This window comes from Athene noctua, chromosome 25 (assembly GCF_965140245.1).
Source record: "Athene noctua chromosome 25, bAthNoc1.hap1.1, whole genome shotgun sequence".
NCBI classification, from domain to species: Eukaryota; Metazoa; Chordata; class Aves; order Strigiformes; family Strigidae; genus Athene; species Athene noctua.
The window spans coordinates 3416709-3436272 of record NC_134061.1 but is presented as its reverse complement, the minus strand read 5'-3'; the positions used below and the strand labels follow the sequence as shown (position 1 = coordinate 3436272).

Genomic DNA, 19564 nt, shown 5'->3' with positions numbered 1-19564 from the left:
TGTGTGATCCTGGTGTGATGAAGGCTGCTCAGGATCCCAGCCTGGCTGCCCAGCCAGCCCCACAGGAAAGTGTGGCGTTGGGAAGTGCATCCAGGAGGAGCTGGTACAAGAGCTCTGCCTCTGCTCTGAACACTGGAGGTGTCAGCTCTGGCAGTCCTGCTTGTCCCCCATTGCTCATGTCAGAGCCTGGTTAGGGTACGCCCATCTTCAGTGTGATAAGGTGGGCCTGGGGTGTTTCTGATAAATAGACTTTGGATTGATGCTTTCCAGCTCCTCTGCAGGAAGTGGAGGAGTCACCCTCTATTCCTGTCTTGAACCACTGAGCCAGAGACGGCTCTTGGAGCAGAGGTTCCTCCTTTAAGACCCTTTCTGGAGAAGAAAATAAATACCCTATTTCAAAAGAGCTTATGAGTCATGTGTACCCGCCCTCCTGAACCGTGGGTGCCTCCGGCAGAGGTGTCATGTGAAGGCTCAGCCTTGCCAAGCCTCCAGAAACCGGAGGGAAAACGTTCAGCTCCTGCACTAACTTCACCTCGCCAGGGTGCTGCGTTGTGCTTGCGTAACGCTTCTGGCGAGATCTCATCTTGCACCTACATCTGTGGGCTCAGACCGAGTGTCAGGGCCGAGCCTATCGATCTGATCCTGTCTCTGCTCCGCTCCCCCCGGACAAACTCCTTTTTAGCAGAAGTGTAGAAAACCCAGCAGAGTTCCTCAAACAGGCGACAGGCAGAAGTTGTCTGTGTTGTTAGAAATTGCTCTTCCCTTGGTGAATCAGGTCTCTGCTGTTCTGGAAACTGTTAGTCCAGCATCACTGTAGCCTGATTTTAGTTGTTCACTGAGTTGGGGGAGTGGTTGCAGGGAAGATTTTAATCAATGCAGTACCAATGCTTTTGAGTTGGAGTATGTGACGAGCAGGGGGCTGGCTGCCTGGCCAGCCATCTATGTAGATAAATCAGACCTTTTGTCTTCTTTACTAGTACTTGGAACGCACCACCGCCCTTGCAGGCGCAAAGGGGGAAACCCAACTAGGAAGACATTGGCAGTGAGTGTAGGAAGTGCTGCACGAAAGAAGAAATGAAGTTTAACCCTGGGGAGGAGGAGGAGCATGTCTGAAAACAAAAAAAAGGAGCTGCAAGGATGAGACTGGGGTGGCGAGTGCCAGGGGTAGGAACATGCTGGACTGTGCTGGCACCTGCTGGGGTGGAGAGCAGGAAAGGCACTGGCAGGAGGTACAAAGCCAGCGTGTCCTTGGAAGCTGCAGTGACAGTCCCTCTCGTTGAGGCCACTTGCAGGTGCAGCGTTCAGTGCTGCAGCCACAGTAACTGCTGCTCGCTGCAGAACGAGGGAGTTTGTATTTCAGACCTAAGGCAGAAGGGATTGGGGAGCTGTGTGTCTTTAGCTTAGCTTTCACTTGTTTTCCTCTGCCAAAAAGATGTTTCCAGCTTTGTGTTTATCAGGCAGTTTTAGCTTTATAGAGTTAGCCTGCTTATATCCAAAAACCACAGCTTGTGTGCATACTCATTTAAAAAACTTTTTAAAGTGCTGTTTGGACCGTGTTTGCACAGGTATTTACTTAAAATGCAAATCCAATTTTGCAAGTCTGTTCTCCTCTCCCTCTTCTCCCGTTTTCCCCCAAAGTGCTTAGACGAGCTTGCAGCCGTGTGGCTCAGAGCACAACATCAAACTTCAGAAGACGCCTGCGAGGTTTACGGGTGGTTATGAACTTGTTTGTGCTATTGAGACAAAATGCTAGAATCTCCTGAAAGACCTCAGCCTTTCATGCTCCTTAGTGGTTGCCTGAGGGGAATTGAAGCCCTTTGGTTCTTGCGCTGAAAGTGCTGTCGTGTATCCATCCTCTTGGCAGAGCTGCTCCCTAAGAAGTCCTTACATCTCCAGTCTCCTGTTCACACAGTGACTTCTGAACCCTTGTTTTGAAGTCCTGTGTGGAAACCCACGGCTACAGTGCAGAATCCTCAACTAGAAACTGGGAATCAGAAAGTTGTGGCTATTTAAGAAGCTTTTTTTATTAATTTATTTTCTTTCTTATCCTTCCTTAGAGTGTTTCTGGATCCCAGCCACTCGAGAACTTGGGTATTTCTGCTGCGAATACTCCTGAATCCCATCCCGCCAAGCCCTGTGGAGCACCAAGACCCGTCAATGGAGTTATTAACACGTAAGAGTTTGATTTTTATGATCTTGACAAAGTCTCATTGGAAACCAGCCTGCAGCATGCTGGTTGATAGTAACTGGGTTGGTAATGGTATGAATGGAGACCGTTTACTGACTTTTTGAAAAAAGTATGGTAGTAGATCGTGCTTGGAAACATTTTGGAGAACATTGCTTGCTTGAGGTTTTCTGCTGCATTGTTTTTCTGAAAATGGTATTAAACTGAGCTGTGTTTACATGAACAAGCCCTACAGGCAACCATGCAGTGAGCATGTTCAAAACTGTTTCTTTATGGGTATTTTTAATACACTCGCAAGTTGTATGATTCAAAGGTACTAGTGGCCTGCTTGCAATTGTTTTGCAGAAGTATCTGTAACCACTGGCTCGCTTTTCTGAGGAACCCAAATCCCATTGAGTTTTGGGAGTAAGACTTAACTAAATTCTTTGTTTCTCCAGGCTGTTTTTGTTGAGAAGGTCTTTAAGTGGGTAAATGAACCACTTGAAAACCCTTGAACACATGGTGCTTTGAAGTTCTGATAGTGGATAGAGAAGCATCACCACTGCACCGGTGCAGCGTGAGCAAGTGTAGAAAGCTCCAATCAGCTCAGTTGTTGCTACAGCTGAAACACTGCAGGCTATGACAGAGCCCTTTATATGCCTGCAGCCTTTGAACTGCAGAGCCTTAGACCACAGGGCTTTATTGTTTTGCATTTTTAGAAATGAAACACTTGTAAAATATACATGAAAAAATTCCGTAGATGAGGAGCTGCGCTGGTTGGTAGGTGGCATGGTGTACTGGTGCCATGTAGGACAGGGTCACTGCGTGTGGACAGGAAAGTCCTTTGTACCTAAACCAGAAAGGTTAATGTTAACATTGCACCATCCTGGTGTCACTGCTGAGAGCTGTTAGAGGTGTAGTTCTCCAGTATTAATCAGAATCAAGTTTACATCGAGGTTAAGTATTTTTTTCCAGAAAATTATATCTTCTCTGTCTTGTGTTCTCTGGCATTTAGACTCATGAGAAGCTGTTGTCTTAAGATGCCCTGAACTGTAATTCTGGGGAAAGCTGAATTCTAGGATTAAAGTGGTTCAGGTCTAGAGTGGCTTTTGGACTTGCTCTGTGTCCAGCTTTAGATGCTGGTTTTTGTTCAGAACTTCCAAAGGATTTTGTCAAAGATTCAAAGGTGGGACAGTGTGGAAAGTGACCAAAGTAAAAGCAAAAATTAACAAGTTGGCTCAATATTGCCTCATGAAACTGCAATGCTTTAAACTCAGCTCAGAGTGTTTTCTAAGGTCTGAGTTGTGAACCTGGCTTGGTACTGTTGGGTAACATGGGATGGTTGAATGAATAACAGTATTTTCCTTTCTCTCTTCTTTTCTTGGGCAGTCTTCAGCCTGGCCTGGCAGAACATGCTCAGGGAGATGGCCAGGAAGCTGAGGAGCTCTTGCATAAAAAGCAACGACTGAACATGGTTTCTTCATCTTCGGATGGAACGTGTGTAGCAGCTCGCACTCGCCCAGTACTGAGCTGTAAGAAGCGACGGCTTGTTCGACCTAGCAGCATTATGCCCCTTTCCAAAAAGGTTAGTGCTGTTTGGTTCTTTGATGCAGTATTTAGCTACAGCTCCACACCAAAGAGCCTGCCGAGGTACCAATGCCTTTGCACAAAGAGGTATCCCTGCTCTGGGAATGTTTGTGGTTATTAAGAGGGGGAAGAAAACGGGGAGGAAGAGGAGGACAGCGAGGCTTCAAAAGCTGTTGGAAAAGTAAAGGAGAAACAAAGAAGAAGCTTTTGATTTGTTGAAGACTTTTATTAGCTGTCACTGGGGAGGAGAGATGCTGAACTCTGATGTGGGTTTTCTTTTCTAAAACCAACCAGCCTGAGGTGAACCTCAGGCCAGGTAGTTCAATATGGCACAGTCTGAGCTGTTGAAAGAAGCTCTGAGAAGTATCGAGAAACCTTAACTCTGAGCACAGGAATTAACACAGCCCCAGGAACTCACTGTTGCTTGCTCAAAGGAAAACTACAGTTGCCTGACCAGACATCTGTGGGATGTCTTGCAAAAGCCCTTGCCGAGGTGATCGTGTTCACTTCCGCTGCTTAAGTTTGGAAATCGCTGAATGCTGTGACTCTGTTCCTGGTCTTGTTCTCGTTTATTTTTTTTTATTTTATACCCCTCTCCACCTAATCTTCCCTTGCCCTTATGCAGAATTCAGTCCAGTGGAAGCAGAGTTTATTCACTGTACAAGGGAAGGCCATGCTTCATTTTTCTTAATTTGTTTTAGGAATGCCATAACCTGTCAGCTGAAGAATAGGTAGGTAGAAATCAAAGGAATATAAGGACCTTTTCTGTACATGCAGCTCTGATGATTGCAGAACATAGATGGCAAAAATTCACTTACCTTCGAGTCAGAGTGTTTCGAGTCAAACTTTACAACAAGGATTGGGGGAGGTTTTTGCTCTGCGGGTGCTAGAGTTTTAAAGAGAAGTTCAAAAAGCAACATTTTCCTGAGAAAAATAGATTCTCACTCAGCTGAGTTAGCTTTAACTGATTACTCATTTGCAGTTTTATCTGAGGTATTTCTGGTAGACTGCTGCGATGACTCCTTACAAGTTCTTCAGTGATTTGAAAGTTTATAAACTATCCCGTGGGTGATGCTGACTTGTGCACTCAGTGTTTGAAGAAGCATCTGTTAATTATGTTAGTTTTTCATCATATACATTTCATAATCAGAGATGGTTCAGAAAAGGAGTTCCAGATAGCGGAGAATTTCTGTGGACTCCTCCAGTTGTTAGAAAAAGCTGAGTGATGGCTAGATCATGGTCCAGAAATACTATTCCAGTTGACTGTGCTCTCCCATCTAGCACCAAGTCGTTGTGGATTGCTGTGACCAGAAGTTAGAACCAGGGAGTTCACTGTTTCAATAGAGATCATCCATTACTGTGCCTACTGTTTTACAAAGTCTAAATGCATCACCACTTGAATTTTTTAAGTTTAAGAGATGTCCTGTAGGAAAGAAAAGTGGCTTAAAGGTTGAGTGCATCTGTAGCGTGCACTGGGTTGGAAACAGGACGGGAAGGGATCTCCTGCAGTCACCCACAGCATCCCCATGCAGAGCAGACTGCTTTATCCTCATGACATGCCAGACAGTTTGTCTAAACCTCCCTAGGCAAGCTATTGGAGTGCTTGGCTAGTCTTGTTTTTCAGACAGCAAAACTAAACAAACCAAACTTCCGAATACAAGCTGCCTTGGCTGCCATTTAAAGTCTTAATAACTTCAGTCCAGTAGTCCCAAGTCCTGGTGTAAACTGGTCAGCTCGCCTCATTGCTTCAGAAGCTCTTCCCAAATTATGGTTGTGGTAATTCTTAATGTGGTCACTTCTACACTAAACGTGCCATGGGTCTTTCTGGTTTTGCACATGGGATGTATTTTTGGGGATCTCTTGTTTTCCTCTCCCATTTGGTGCACACATTTCTTGAAATAGATGCCCAAAACTGGGTGCAGCCCTCCCAGCTCACATTAGCAATGCCGAGGAGAGTGGCAGGGTTATCTCGTACATTTTGCACAGCCATCCTGTTTGTAAAGCCCTGTGGGGTGTTAATTCTCAGTAATGGTACAACACTGCTGATTCACGTTCATTTTCTGATCCATAACAACCACCAGATCCTCTGGGCAGAACTGCTCAGTTACCTCTTCCTCCTCTTCACTGGTCACTGAAGCATCTGCTTGTTGCATTTGCCCTCAGTGAATTACATTTTACATATTTTAGATACTTTCAAGCCCTTTTCTTCAAGGTACCTGCAGCCTTTCCCAGTTCTAGGGTTACTTGCTAAGGCTTGAGGATGTTACCTCTTCCATCATTCAAGTCATTAGTGGGAATTATTTGAGTAATACTAGACTCAGAACAGACTGCAGGATCCAGTTTGATACATCCTTCCATTTTGATGGCTAATCATTGGTTACTTTCTCTGTATGGGATTTACATTCAGTTCTGCATCTGCTTACAATGGTTTCATATAAATGTAGTCTATATAAAGTCTATAAATCTGTGAATTGAAAGTCTGTCCTGGTTTAGGAAACAAGGCTGAAAAACGCACTTTTTCACTCTGTAAAGACATCCCTGATAAGTGTCAGCTTTGGGCATATAGTGATGGCTCTCTGACCCGTCTGAACTCCAGGCAGCTCTTTTTTTCTCTGACAACTGAATTGTGCTGCCTCATGGTTTTTATAAATGAGGTTTCAACCTAGATAAAATTAAACGCTCTTAGTCGAATTTAGTAAATGTTAAACTGTCTTTGCTGGTGAGCAGTAGTTTTCAGTTGTGTTTATGCAAAGTGAAAGTGTCCTTTTATGAGTCCAGACTGAATGAACAGGATTTATACAAGGTACTAAAAAAAAAACCCAGAACAACACAGTCTTTAGGACTTTTTTTTTATGAGCTGTCAAAGGGGAATGGATGAAGAGAGCCCTTAGACACACTGACCTCTGGTTCTCTGTCCCCTTTCCAGGTCCATCGTAATAGCCTGGTGCGATGTAGCTGTGATGTGAACCCTTCATGTGCTCTGTGTGGCACTCGAAGCTCGACGACTCTGGAAATCCAGTATGATGCCCCTTTGCTGGAGCGCCTCTCCCAGCTGGACTCGTGTATTCATCCTGTCCTGTCATTCCCAGATGGTAAGCACAGCACCCCCCAGGCTGCCAGGGCTGTTGGCAAACTGGGCCAAACTGGGCCAGGGATGCTTGGAGGTGCTCTGGAGCCTCTTCCTCCATCCTGGGCTTCCAAAGGAAGTGCACATCTGCTGGAGTGTGACCAAGCTTGTTCATCTGCAAGTATTTTTAGGAGCAGAGCATTTTACTGGAGCAGAAGGGTTTGGGAAAGCGTTACACCTGAAATCTTGAATGTATTTATTCATGGGAACCTGACCTGGAGCCCCCCTCAGGGTGGGGAAACTGAGCGGTGCCTGGGAGTCTGTGCTGGGACCTGGGTCTTAGGCTAGTGTCTTTGTTGCTATAAACCACTTGAGAAATATTTGCTTCCGCAGGGTTTGTTCCTCTCTATAAAATTACTTGTGGATTGGTTTAAGTCACAGGAAATTTTTTTGACCTTGTAAGGAATTGTTAAATGATCTTCCATGGCTTAGAGAGTACAGTAAGGAGGGATGTTCCCGTTAAGAGACTCGTTTCCCTGTGTTATGGTATCAGAGTTAATCATCATTAAGAGGAATAACTAACCAACCCTGACTGTGGTATTCACAGATTTCGTGTGTAGGGACTTTTCCCAAGGGAAATGAAATGGTTTCTTTTGTTTGCTTCCAAAGCTGCCAAATTAAATACACGCCTGTTCTTTGACCAAAAACTACTGGCTTGCATGAAATTGGTGTCCATCTGTCGTCTTTCTCCTCTGATCACAAAATACAGAACCACAAATGATAGGAACTGGTACTTTTTATCAGGAGAGCCGGGGAGAAAATAGATCATAGCAGTTCATTTCCTTGATGGGAGTGTGTGACTGCTTGAGGTGTAACTCACCACTGGTAATACTGGGAGGGAGGTGTGTGTCCCTGCTTCCCGTGAGGATGTAAAATGGTTGGTCGAGCCTAAGACATTGGGCTAATGTGCATGTTTGGGTTTAAATTCCAGCTTTGCACAAACCATGTGACAGTAGGAAATGCATGAAGTGTCTGGGAACAATTAATCTGGCATCTTTCACTAGCACTATATTTAAAACAGATTAAAATAGTAAATTGGTGCTATTTTTAAAAACTAAATTCCCACCACCACCACCCCCTAAAGAAACATCTCTATTAAGGAATGTTAAAGGAACAGAATGAACTGAACTCCTGAAGCAGAAACTGATTTCCTGATTTCGCAGCACTTGTAATCCTCTGTCTGTAGTCTTCAATCTAATACCCGAGGAAGCGGTGAGAAAACCTGTTGTTTACCTAGTGCAGCGTGGCCACCACGCAAATTATCTCATTTAGTATTCACTTTTTATTTTCTTAGGGTTAGCTGCAGCCAGCTCAGCTGACAAAAGATCGCTTCTGGCTGCACGAGATTAAAAGCTTTGTTTTTAAAACTATATGGTGTAAAGCTTAAATCACCTATACAGAAATACCCAATCCCCCCACTCCCTCCCTCAGCTTCACTTTGATTATTCACTGATGCTTAATGTAGCTTTACTAGGGTTGCTTTTTGGGGATGGGGATACTTTTCTACCCTAACATAAAGCCAAGTAGCGAGCTCAGGTAGGGAAATTGTGCTTCCTGACATGCTTAGTCTGCACTGAGGTGTCTCCCTGCCTGTGAGTATTTACCCAGGTTGCTGTCGGTGCCCCCCCCCCCACCATGGTTATTTTGGGGGCTCACCTTGAAAACCAGCTGCCTGGGTCGATGGGCAGAGGCTCAGTTAAGACTTTCTGAAATAGCTTGCGAGGTTGGTATATGGAGCTTGGCCTTAGAACTCTGAGCATGTGCTGACTTTCACTTTGAGCTTGTCTCTCTGGGGCTTCTCCGGTGCCAGCAGCCGGGGATCTCCGGTGCAGTTTGCCAAGGGCAGAATTGCCAGGCGCCGCAGGAGGAAAAAGATCATTTATTCTTCTGGCAAGCAGGGTGCAGGCAAACGCGACTTTTAACCCGTTGCACTTGCGCTTTGTAAGCGCTTTGTCCCCTTCCTTTCAGTGTTGTTTTTTTGTTTTCTGGTTCAACTGATTTCTCGCTGGGAATTTTCAGATGATGTAATAACCTTGGTGGGGAGGACGGGAGCGGGGGCTCTCGGGCTCAGTGTGGTTGCCATCTGCTGGTCCCTGGGAGGCCTGCACCTCCCAGGGTGGAAGGAGGAGGGAGAGGAGTGTGTCCGTGTCACTTGCTGCACATACTGGTGCAACCAGTGCTGACAGCAGGACAGTGACCAACCACCAAATAACTCATTTTCTGCTGACAGTGTCTTACATTTTTTCCTCTCCCTCTGACCTATCTGCTCCTTCCACAGATGTGTGGGCTGCTGGGATGGGATGGGATGAAATTTCGGGAGAAAACAAAAAATAAACAGAGAAGAGGCCGTTTTCCCAAGGTCAGACCACTTCCAACACAGTGATGTTGCAGCCTCACTGGCAGTGTCCTTACAGGACTGCCTTGGCCCCTCTCTGTTCTTTGGGACATGTGTCCACAAACCAGGAGTGATGGCCAAAGAGCTGCCATCGCACTGAGGTAGCCCTTCCTTAGCAAATGGATGGGGTTAAACTAGAGCTTTAACCATCGAGGTACCTGAAATGCAGCTGTCCTGGCTTTTTCCTGAGTTGAGTTCCCCCGACTCCAGCCCGTGCTCTGCCAGCTCTCCCCATCCTCTCTGCCTGCCTGGATCTGCTGGGGCTTTCCAGTCCCTGGAATTGGTGGGGAAATACTGGGGAGGGGGTTAGATATCAGTCATTGAGACTATCAACAGGGCTTGAATCTCTGCCACTTGCCCTCTGAGATTATCTAGATGCAGTTTCTAAATCCCACGACAGCTCCTATTTGCCTCCCTGTCCCCTCTGCAGGCGCAGAGGGAGGAGTTTTATTCCTTGTGCAGGGCCTGGGAAGGTTCATCTCTGCTCGGGGTTGCTTCAGAGTCCCTGTGAAAATGTTACGTGAGCTTGAGAGACGTGGGGGAGGGATGTTTGTACTACTGATGCTCATCTTAGTGCTTTTTAACTCCTAGTTGTGGCAGTGTGAGTTTGCATCAGGCTGCGTGGTCCTGCCAGTGGCAGGTCTGCTGGTCTGTACTGGGGAGGAAAGCAGATGGGTGGCGTGTCAAACCACAAATACTGGTGTATAATGATCTTAAGGGTGTAGTTGGAGAAGATAAAATTCATGTCTCGGTATTCTCCTGTTAACCTTAAAGGTCTCAGTGCTTTTCCAAATGAGGATTTTGGCCCTCAGGCATATAAAAGAGAGCTGGGTCTTGGAGATTTAGGCAGCAGTATTTGGTGATCAAATCTGAAGTTTGAAGCTATGAGTATGAAAGGAAGGCTTATTTGTGGGACTCCTGAGGCTGGAGTAGTTTGCTACTGCCTATCTACACAAGAAATACACTGAATAATCTCATTAGTGCTCTGTCTTTTGGCTGAGGTCGGGAGTGCACATCTGTCTGGGACTTGGGAGAAAGGAAACTCGAAGAATGTGAGCAAAAGTAGTGTCTGCCACATTTCCCAGCAGTACGGCACACTTGTGCTCGTTGAGACACGGCAGGATAAAATAGAGACAGGTACTCAATTACTGTGAGCTGTGGTATGCACAGAAACTTTCAGGCTCAAAATGCATCAGTTACCCAGATAATTACCCATCAGTTTGCCTGCTCGCAGATGGCTGCGTGACCCGGCCCCTGCGCGGGGAGCTCCAGCGAGCTGCAGCACTTCTGCTCTTGGAGCTTCTGAAGTGTGCTCACTTACACAACTTTTGTTGGGTGATTGAGGTGCCACATCAGGCAGATTAACGTCATAAAGTACGTGGCTGGCTTTTGGCTTGACCTGAAATTGAGGATTTAAGCTGATTTTCTCTCTTTCTGCCTGTACCTCTGTAGATTTGATGTGCTGAGATACCTCAGATTCTTGGAAGTCAGATCTGAGATAGCAGAATTGAGTGTGACGCTACATGAGATACCTTCAGTGGTAAAGACACGTGGTTTTTCTGACAAAGATTTCATTCTCCGGCTGTGAATCCTGTAGAAAAGTCCTGCTCTCAGATAGTTCCAGATTAGAAATGTTAGGCCCCGATACTGCAGGTCCTTCCTGAACGTGAGGAGGGTGTAGGCAAGCCTGCGTTTGTCAAGGGCTATTCTTACTGGGGTACTGGGAGAGGATTATGGTACTGCCACTTTCTGGTGCTTAATTTAGTTAATTTGAGTGCTGTGCTTTGTGTCCCTCTGCAGATGTGCCCACGAGTCTGCACTTCCAGAGCATGTTGAAATCTCAGTGGCAGAACAAACCCTACGAGAAAATTAAACCTCCCAAAAAGCTCTCGCTCAAGCACAGAGCCCCCATGCCTACCAGCAGCCTGTCTGACCCTGCTCGCAAGGACCGCCACAAGCTGGTGAATTCGTTCTTCACTGCAGCCAGTAAGTGCCTCCACCACGTGCAGAAACACTGCCTGGTTTTGTACCCAACAGCCCTGCAATCTGGGAGGAGAAAGAAGGAGGATACCCTTTAAATTCAGCTCTCCGGGATGAGGCCGTGGTATCACAGGCCAGGGCTGAAGGTGAAGTGTGTGCAGGTTGTGAAGTTCAGGCTGGTCTCGGTTCGTAGAGACCTCTTGTTGGTCAGTCTGAGGCTGTGCTCGGGCTGGCACGAGCAGTACTGTGACTCGTTCTGCTCTGAGCACATCTCTCCAGCACCCTGATGGTGTTGAGCCCAACATGTCTGGATTTATGGAGCTGGTAAACTCTGCCCGAGTCTCCTGTGCCAACAGAAAGAGAGGTGAAAACAGGCGTTTCATAGCTCTTTCTCTGTTCCCCTCCTCAGAGCGCTCACATCAAAAAATCCAACCAGACAAGGCACACAGGCCACCTTTAGACGATTTTACGGCCGTGTCCAAGGCCGAGAGAGCGCCAGAGCGCTCACTTGTCCAGCCTCCTGCCTATGACAAAAAGCGATTGCGAGACTGCTCATCTGAGAGGAGTGAAGGTAGGCTCCCACGGCCAGGTCTCTCGGGGGGAGCTTGGGCTTTGCTGCATATCCAGCCTCTCTCCCCCTTCAGCCTCGGAGAAGGGGGAATGCACTGCTTCTGGGCCTCGTCGCCATCGCAGCAATGCCTCGTGTGCTCTAACTGCTCCTTCCCCCAGGGCCTCCCAAGCTGGCAGCCGCCATCCGAAGATGCTTCTCTGTCATGCAAAGTGCTCCTCAGCACTGGCCATTTCTGGTGCACATGGTCCTTCTCTATCCACCACCACCCTCCTTTGTGGTTTGTTTTTTTTTTTTGTTAATGTCATTCTTCGTTTTCTCCCACCCTCCCTGTGTAGTGTTGAAGCACCACACGGATGTCGGTGGCCCGAGCTACTTGTCAGCAGCTGCGACCCCCACACCTCACAGCCCTATAGCCCGGCAACTGTCCACCTCCTCGGAAGGCTCCGCGCCGGCCAGCGCGAGTTCACAGGGCACCTCCAGCACAGCCGTAAGTACCTAGTGCCTTTCTGGAGAGGTTTTGGAGCTCAGCTCCATCATGGGGCCTCAGCTTTTGAACAGTTCAGGCATCTTAGGCTTGAGAGTCCTTAGTATTCCTCTTGCTGTGCTGGACCCGTTGGTCCAGCTGATGGTGGGGTTGCTGGCCCTCTTTCTCAATCTGACTTGGGGTCTGCGGGGTTCTTGGGTTGATGTTGCCTGTGCAGAGAACCAGTCAGCTGCAATTACAGGTTCACTGTCAGCTCAGGAACTGCTGGTAAATGCTCCTTTCTCAGAAGTCCCCTGGCTTCGCTCCACATCTGGTTTTGGTTTCTGAAGTTGTCTGGGGATGGAAGAGGAATAGAATTACTGAGCACCAGCAGTGTGCTGCTGGTACAGTGGTGTTTTCCCTCCGTGGCACTGGGCTGTAGGTGGGCTTAGGGCTGAGTCACAGGGCAGTGGTACAGCAGTGGTGGTTGAGATCTTAACTATCACCTAAACACAAGCTTCAGCAGTTGCTTAACTCGTATTGTCTTCTGAGACTCACTCAGCCTCCCAAAATGCTAAAGGATGAGAGGATTCGGGACCTTTATGAAGCTGTGTCTAAAAGCAGTCAGTAAGCAGGACCATAACTCCCCCCCACTGTGCTCTGGGACAGATGGATGACACAGCTCCTCCGCCAGACGTCATTCATCCTCCCAGCGCCTGACCCGCATTAACAGAAGCCCTTGATTAAAGGACTGAATTACGCTGAACTCCTTAAGTGTCTCAGTGAAGAACCTGGCCCTTCTCTGGCTGCTCCAGTTGGTAGTTTGTGCCACAGCCTAAGCTGGATGTAACCCAGGGATGACGGAGCAGATTTCAAACCCTGATACTAAAACAAGGGTGGTTAAGAGGCATTTGTCCATGGCAGAGCTGAGGGCACCACTTCTAACTCAGCCTTGTGTGCCTTTGTCTTTGCTCCAAGCCTTTTGCTCTGGGATCACTAGGTACCATCTGGGTTCTGTGCTGGTGAGATCAGCAGTGACATCAGTCTGAAGAACCCAGCAGGCAGTGGTAGGTAGGCCTGAATGCGCTAGGGCTTTTGGAGAAGCAGCTCCAGTGTGTCAAGACGATGTTTCCTTGTGCTCATGCACATATCTTTTTGGTCCTTTGCTGCATTTTCTGCTGCTCTTTCACAAGCTCATTAAGAAAAGCAAGACGAAGCGTTTTCCCTTCCGCAGCCGAGTCCACCCTGTTGCAGGTGTTGTGGTCTGGACCCTGGGCTCAAGCATCTGGGTCCTGGCTTCAAGCATCCCCGTCTGGCACAGGTTTGTGCATGCTCCCCGGCGGGGGGCCAGGCCCCACTGTTGACGGTGACACTCTGGAATTTCCTTGCCACTGTGGCAAAAGCAATATCCTCATCCAGCTTCACGCGAGTCCTGGGGTGTGGCTGTGGCAGGTCCCTGGCAGTTGGGTTCCTGCCTGTTTTTACACTAAAAGCTGCGGGATCAAAGGAGACAGAGAAAACGCAGGTGACTCCATTAGGAGGACGGGCCATTTGTGTGTCGAGCTGATCCCTGAGGCCTTGTGTCACTGTACTGACAGTGCTGCTGTCACAGGTCTGGGGGAGGTTTTTGGGTAGACAGATGGTAGGAGAGCACCCAGCGTTCACCCAGGTTTAAATAGATAAGTGTGGAGCTTATTTCTGTCTTAGAAAATCTATTCCAGTCAAAAGCGCGACACAGATGGAAGCTGTTAGGCTCTCAGTACAGCTGTCATAACCTGAGATGAACTCCTGACTGCTTCACGTTCCTCCTCTGTCACAGTGTCACCTCTGGTGGGTCCAGAGTCCAGCAGGGACACGAGCAGGGGGCTGTTTCCAAACTGGATGGTTCTTCCTCCTTTCCTGATGGTCTCACTACTTCCTTTACGCTGGCAGTAGGGAATTAGATTATATGGGAGACTTTTCTTGCTGGGTCAGATGGTGAACAGGATCAATCTCCTGATCTGCCTGGCTGTGCAGGGCCTGGTGCTAGTGTGGAGATGGTGGCTGGAGCCTTTGCTCCCCTTGCTTCAGTGTCTGCAGGACCACTGCAGCCCTTGCCCTTGCTTGTACCCCCCAAACTAAGGACTTTTGGTTGGGAAGAGGACCTGCAGCAAGCAGCAGGTGAACTCCGTTTTGGTGCAAATTGCCCTTGGTTCTAGAGTCTCCATAGGTCCTACAAGGCCATTTCCTACGAGGCCTCATCCTTTTTCCATCAGTGACTTCACATGACAAAACCTATGGCCCTTTCTCATGTGGTTCTCATCTTATGTTACAGCAGCCGAGGAGGAGAAGAGGTGAAAGTTCATTTGATATTAACAACATTGTCATCCCGATGTCCGTTGCTGCAACGACTCGTGTGGAGAAACTGCAGTACAAAGAGATCCTCACACCCAGGTACGTGCCTGATCCCCAGCTCCTGTGGGGTTGGTGTGTGCTGGGCTTTTACTGTTAACTCTCGTTGGAAGTTCAGCTCTGGCCTAGGGCTTTGCTCCTAGTGGCTGCCAGTGCTGGTGAGGGAAGGAGCTTGCTTCCTCCTTGGAAATACAAAAAAGTTTGGAAAACTTCTGATCATCTCTGATGGAGACTTGCTAAGTTAGGGAATGTGTTGTCTGAGTGTCCCTGTGGTGAAAGCCAGCTGCCCTGCTCAGGTCTCTGTGCAATCTAAAGTCATCCTGCTTGTCCCCTGTCCTGCTGCAGAGCTGCTGAGTGTGTGGAGCCGAAGGCTCTGGGGGTTCCCCAGCTCTGCCCGGCCTGCGCCGGGTTAACGCTGCAGTGCAGGAGAGGGGCCGTTGCCTTGGCTCACCTCCCATGGGGGCACCGGTAGGAATTGGAAGTTTTCTCTGCCCGAGCTGAGTTCAAGGAGCTGAGCTGTCGGCCCATGTTTGGATGTTCTTGCATTAACACTCTGGATGAGATCAGTTTCTGGTTTTCTCACCTGAGTGCTCAGTGGGAGTGTGCCAGCTTGCTACAGCACTGGTGCAGCTTGTTCATCCAAACTGCCCAGTTTCTAGTCCTTTTCCCTCCCAGTTTTCCAGGTCTGTTTCCCAATTTACCTCTTTCTTCTTCCTGGTCCTACGTGCTCTTCCCGGGCCTTTTTCAGAGTGGGGCTGGGAGAGGGAGCCTGTTGTTGAGCCAGAGGAAGAGAAGAAAATGCTGCAGCATCTGCTCTGCTTCCTCTGCCCTTGGCAGGCTTCAGCCACACTGCCAGCCCAGCGCCAGGAGCTGGGCAGGGAGGCAGAAAGGAAGGGCTGCAGCAGGAGGACACTGGCAGCCTGGGCCCCCCCCATTCCTGACCCTCCCCACGTGGAAGGACGTCTCCTGCCTGTCCCCCACCATTGCACTTGGTGGGTGTGACCCCACTGCATAAAAATGTGTTCAAAATGGAGCAGGCTAACAGTGTCTATCCCTTGTCTGATACTACAGGAGGGATTTTGGTAGACAAACGTGACTCCTTGGCTTAAAACTGAGCCTAAGTACGTTGCTCATCGTGGCAGGCTTGTATTTTTCCTTTCCCAAAAGACAGTGTTGGTGTATGCAGGGCACGTGCTGCTGGGTCGGCTGTGCCAGGGATTGACTGCCCTCTGATGTTGTGTGTTGCAGCTGGCGTGAAGTGGATATCACCGCTCTGAAAGCCAACCCTGATGAAGACAATGAGGAGGTAAGAAGGATTTTATTTCTGAATTAATGTGAGACGGGGTTGGTGGAGGCAGAACAGCGTCCACAGAGGACGCTGGAAGGGAGTGGACGCAGGGACCTCAGCAGGGAGGTGCGGAGTCTCTTCCTTTTTTGCAACGAAATGGCACAATTGGCCCTGCAGAACCCAGCCTGGGGTTGGTTCCTTCTCAGGAAAGGTGTGATAAGGCAGAAGTTGCATTAGTTAGATTGGGTACAGTTGAATTTGAGGTTTGATTGCTGTCAGGAGACTTCTCTGGGCAGCATTCTTCTTATGGAATAGTCTACTCAAAAAATCATGACCAGTCACGCCGCTATAGTTGTTATTTTAGCTAAACTGATGATGATGGTATTTCCTTAAACCTCTGTGTGAGCACTTTCATTCTGGGCTAAATGGCTTGCTTTTGGTTTTTGGTTCTTAATCTCTGTGTAAGAAATGCAGACTCCATTTAACAAGGTGCTCTCAGACTCACTGATAGCATCTACCTCCCTCCAGATATAAACATTTCAATTCACTCCGTAGCTAACACTGGAAAAACTGCAGGTGTTTAATATAAGAAAGCTCTGACCAAGCCCTGTCCTCTTCCCTTTCCAGATCGAGGACTTGTCTGATTCGGCCTTCACTGCTCGGCACGGCAAGTGTGAGGAGATGGAGCGGGCCCGCTGGCTTTGGAGCACGAGCGTGCCCCCGCAGCGGCGGGGCAGCAGGTACGGCCCGGGGCACGGCTGGGGGGAGGCAGAGAGGATGCTGGGGGCTTCTCTTGGCCAGCGTGTCATTCCCAACAGAGTGGGATGCTCCCGGGAGTAGGCTGTGGCGGCTTTATTAGATCAGCTGATCCATAAAAAGGGTTAGAAGCTTGTGCTGGTGTTGGAAGGTTTGATCACCATCCACAAGAGCAGCTTGAGGAGCCCTCGTAGGAGGGGGCACAGTCTGGCTTAGGTAGGGGTGAAGTTACACTCCAGTGGAGTTGCAGACAACCAACTCTTGCTCCATCTGTTTGGATTCCGCTTCCTCAAGCGCTTTCACCGCTCTAGAAGTGTGGAGGGTGCTGCGCCAGCGCGGGGGGCTGAGATGGGTGTCCCTCATGCAGGGACAAGGAACGGCGCTCGTTCTCAGCGTCAGGCTGGCTGCTGCCTCTCCGCTCGACTGCCTCAGCACCGCTGTTTCTCTGCCTCGTTTATACACGTGTCCTTACGTTCCTCTGATCACTTGACACTTGATTGCCTTTCTGCAGTGTCTTTTTGCGAGTGGGTGTCTAAAACCACATCATTTCCAGCTGTCGATCTCATAAACCCTGCGTAAGAAGAGATTTGCTCTTCTCCGTTTGGCTTCCGATGCTTTGTTTGGTTTTGAATGAGTGTGCTTGGGCAGAGATGCTGCTGAGCTACAGCTGCATGCAAACGTGGACGCAGTCGCCTTGGTCTGGTTGTGGTTTCAGTTTAGCCCTGTTTTGCTCGTGCGATTGTGCACGATTTCTGCAAGAACTTCTGCAAATAAGTGGCATCTGTCAAGCTCCATTTGTGCTGCTGCTGCCTCGTTTTATCTGCAGCTGCATTTCCCAGTGGTGTTGGAGCGTGGGACCTTTTGGCGTTTCTTTGCAAACTTCTTTGGCCACTTTTTCACATCCGATAGCAACTCGCCATAACTTCCTTCCTCTAAAGACCCTCTTGGAAGGACGTTGGTGAAAGATGCTGTGTTGAGGTCCTGGCTTGGTCACTGAGGTCAATTCAAACTTCATCTCTTAAGTTTAGAAATGGAAGTGGGAAAGGAGTTCCTGGGGTCTCAGGTCCAGGCTCCTGCAGGGCTGCTGCCAGCAGGAGACCAGGCTGGCTGTGGCTTTGGCTGGCCCTGGTGTGAGCCCTTCCAAGGATGGGGATTCCCCCAGGCCTGGGCCAGTATTCCCAGTGCAGCTCCCCAGCACGGAGCGATGGGGAACAAAGTGTCCCTGCTCCACTGGCCGCGTTCCCCAGCACAGCCTGGGACGTGGTTTGCTGCATTTGTGCTGAGAGCGACTTGGCCGAGTTCAGCTCAGTGTTTGCCACGTCCCGAGCTGCTCCTCAGCAGGATCTTCGCTCAGTCCCTCCGTTCCCATCCTGGGCTTGTTCTGTGCAGCTGCTTTAGTCTGTCTTTAGAAATTGTTGGAGTCCCTTATGTCCTGGTAACTTCTTGTTGCTGTGATTCAGCCAGTACCTTGCTGCTTTCCTGTGGAGTTCCTGGGCCAGGTAATACCAGTAAACACTGGGGTAAACTCAGTTTCCCTGAAATGCCCTTCTCTTTGTGACCTGCTCCGGCAGATCTGCTGAGCCTCTGGTGGTCTCCCTGCCTCGTGTACATAACAGATTGTTGGGTTTTTTTTCCTGTAGCAGCTTTTAAATTAAATCTTGATCCAGCACATTGACTCCATCTAGCTTGCTGCACGTTGTAGGTGTTTTATTATGTCTAATTGGGGCTGGGTTTGTATGTTCTGATGAACATTTTGCCCAAGGTAAATTTTGGAATCTGATCCTTGCCAGTCCTTGATGGCCACTTGCTGTTGCAGTTCATCTTGAAGAGTTGCACACGGGTGTGGGAGCTCCAATTGGTTTCTCTGTTTGCAGCCTGTGGGTCTTTTATCTGGGAATCTGTGTAGGTGCTGAAACTGTCTTAATTCTTGGTTTAAATCTTCTGAAGTCTAGGGGTTTTACAGTGCTCCTCCTACACCCCAACCTTTGAACTTGCTGCGTTTTCAGTGTTACTGTTTCACTACACCTGGTTCTTGAGCTGCCTGGTGTCACATGGCGTGTGGATGGTGGAAACACTCGGAAAAACCCATTTTGAAGTGTCTGATGTCATGGGGTGGCTTCTCCTCGTGGTATTGATGCAGCACTCGCAGCGTAGGAGATGTGTGGGACACCTAGCCTTAGGAGAGCAGCGTCAGTGTTGCAAAACTGCACCGAGAGAGCAGAGTTGGGACAAAGAGGAGTGTGGATTTGCTCTGGGTCTCGGCATTCCCTGCTCACGTGTGCCAGAGCCCCGCGGCGCTCCCCGACACGTGGCTGCTCCGAGGTGGGGGTGGTGGGGGGGACCGTAGGGCAACAGCGAGCAGCCTTGGCCCCCCCCGTATCATTGGGAGCAGAGCTGGGACTGAAACCAGGCTCTCCCCTGTGTTCCTATCGCAGGTCCTACAGGTCGACAGACGGACGGACGACCCCCCAGCTGGGGAACCCCTCGACTCCCCAGCCGGCATCCCCTGACGTGGGCAGCTGCCACTCCCACTCGGAGCTGTCCCACACCCACTCACCGCGCAGCCCCATCAGCCCCGAACTGCTCTCTGCCCCCCTCACCCCCCTCTCCCGTGACTCCATGCGGCTCCTCTCCAGCGAGGACACCCGCTGCTCCACGCCCGAGGCCGGCCTGGACGAGCAGGTGGGTGCTGCCTCCGCTTGCGACCCTTTGCTCTAGTTTTGCTCCTGGAGGGAAGCTCCACACGCTGCCTGTGGCTGGCAGGGGTAAATCTGACACTCAAACCTGGCTGGTTTATCCCCCTTGTCGTGGGGAGGCAGCTCAGAAACCTGCCCCTGGGAAA

General features: G+C 49.2%; 1 protein-coding gene across 6 annotated transcripts in view; it reads left to right on the top strand.

Moving 5' to 3' along the window:
• Positions 1–19564, top strand: part of KANSL1 (KAT8 regulatory NSL complex subunit 1) — a 101598-nt gene that overhangs the window by 79772 nt on the left and 2262 nt on the right. For 4 of the 6 annotated variants that reach the window (XM_074926563.1, XM_074926562.1, XM_074926565.1 and 1 more), the window contains 10 exons: positions 2058–2173; positions 3554–3749; positions 6678–6843; positions 11074–11259; positions 11663–11824; positions 12160–12311; positions 14602–14720; positions 15927–15984; positions 16594–16706; positions 19158–19404. In XM_074926563.1, the coding sequence (XP_074782664.1) occupies positions 2058–2173; positions 3554–3749; positions 6678–6843; positions 11074–11259; positions 11663–11824; positions 12160–12311; positions 14602–14720; positions 15927–15984; positions 16594–16706; positions 19158–19404 (1515 nt within the window). The remainder of the gene's footprint in view (positions 1–2057; positions 2174–3553; positions 3750–6677; positions 6844–11073; positions 11260–11662; positions 11825–12159; positions 12312–14601; positions 14721–15926; positions 15985–16593; positions 16707–19157; positions 19405–19564) is intronic. The other 2 variants (XM_074926564.1, XM_074926566.1) reach the window with 2 other exon arrangements.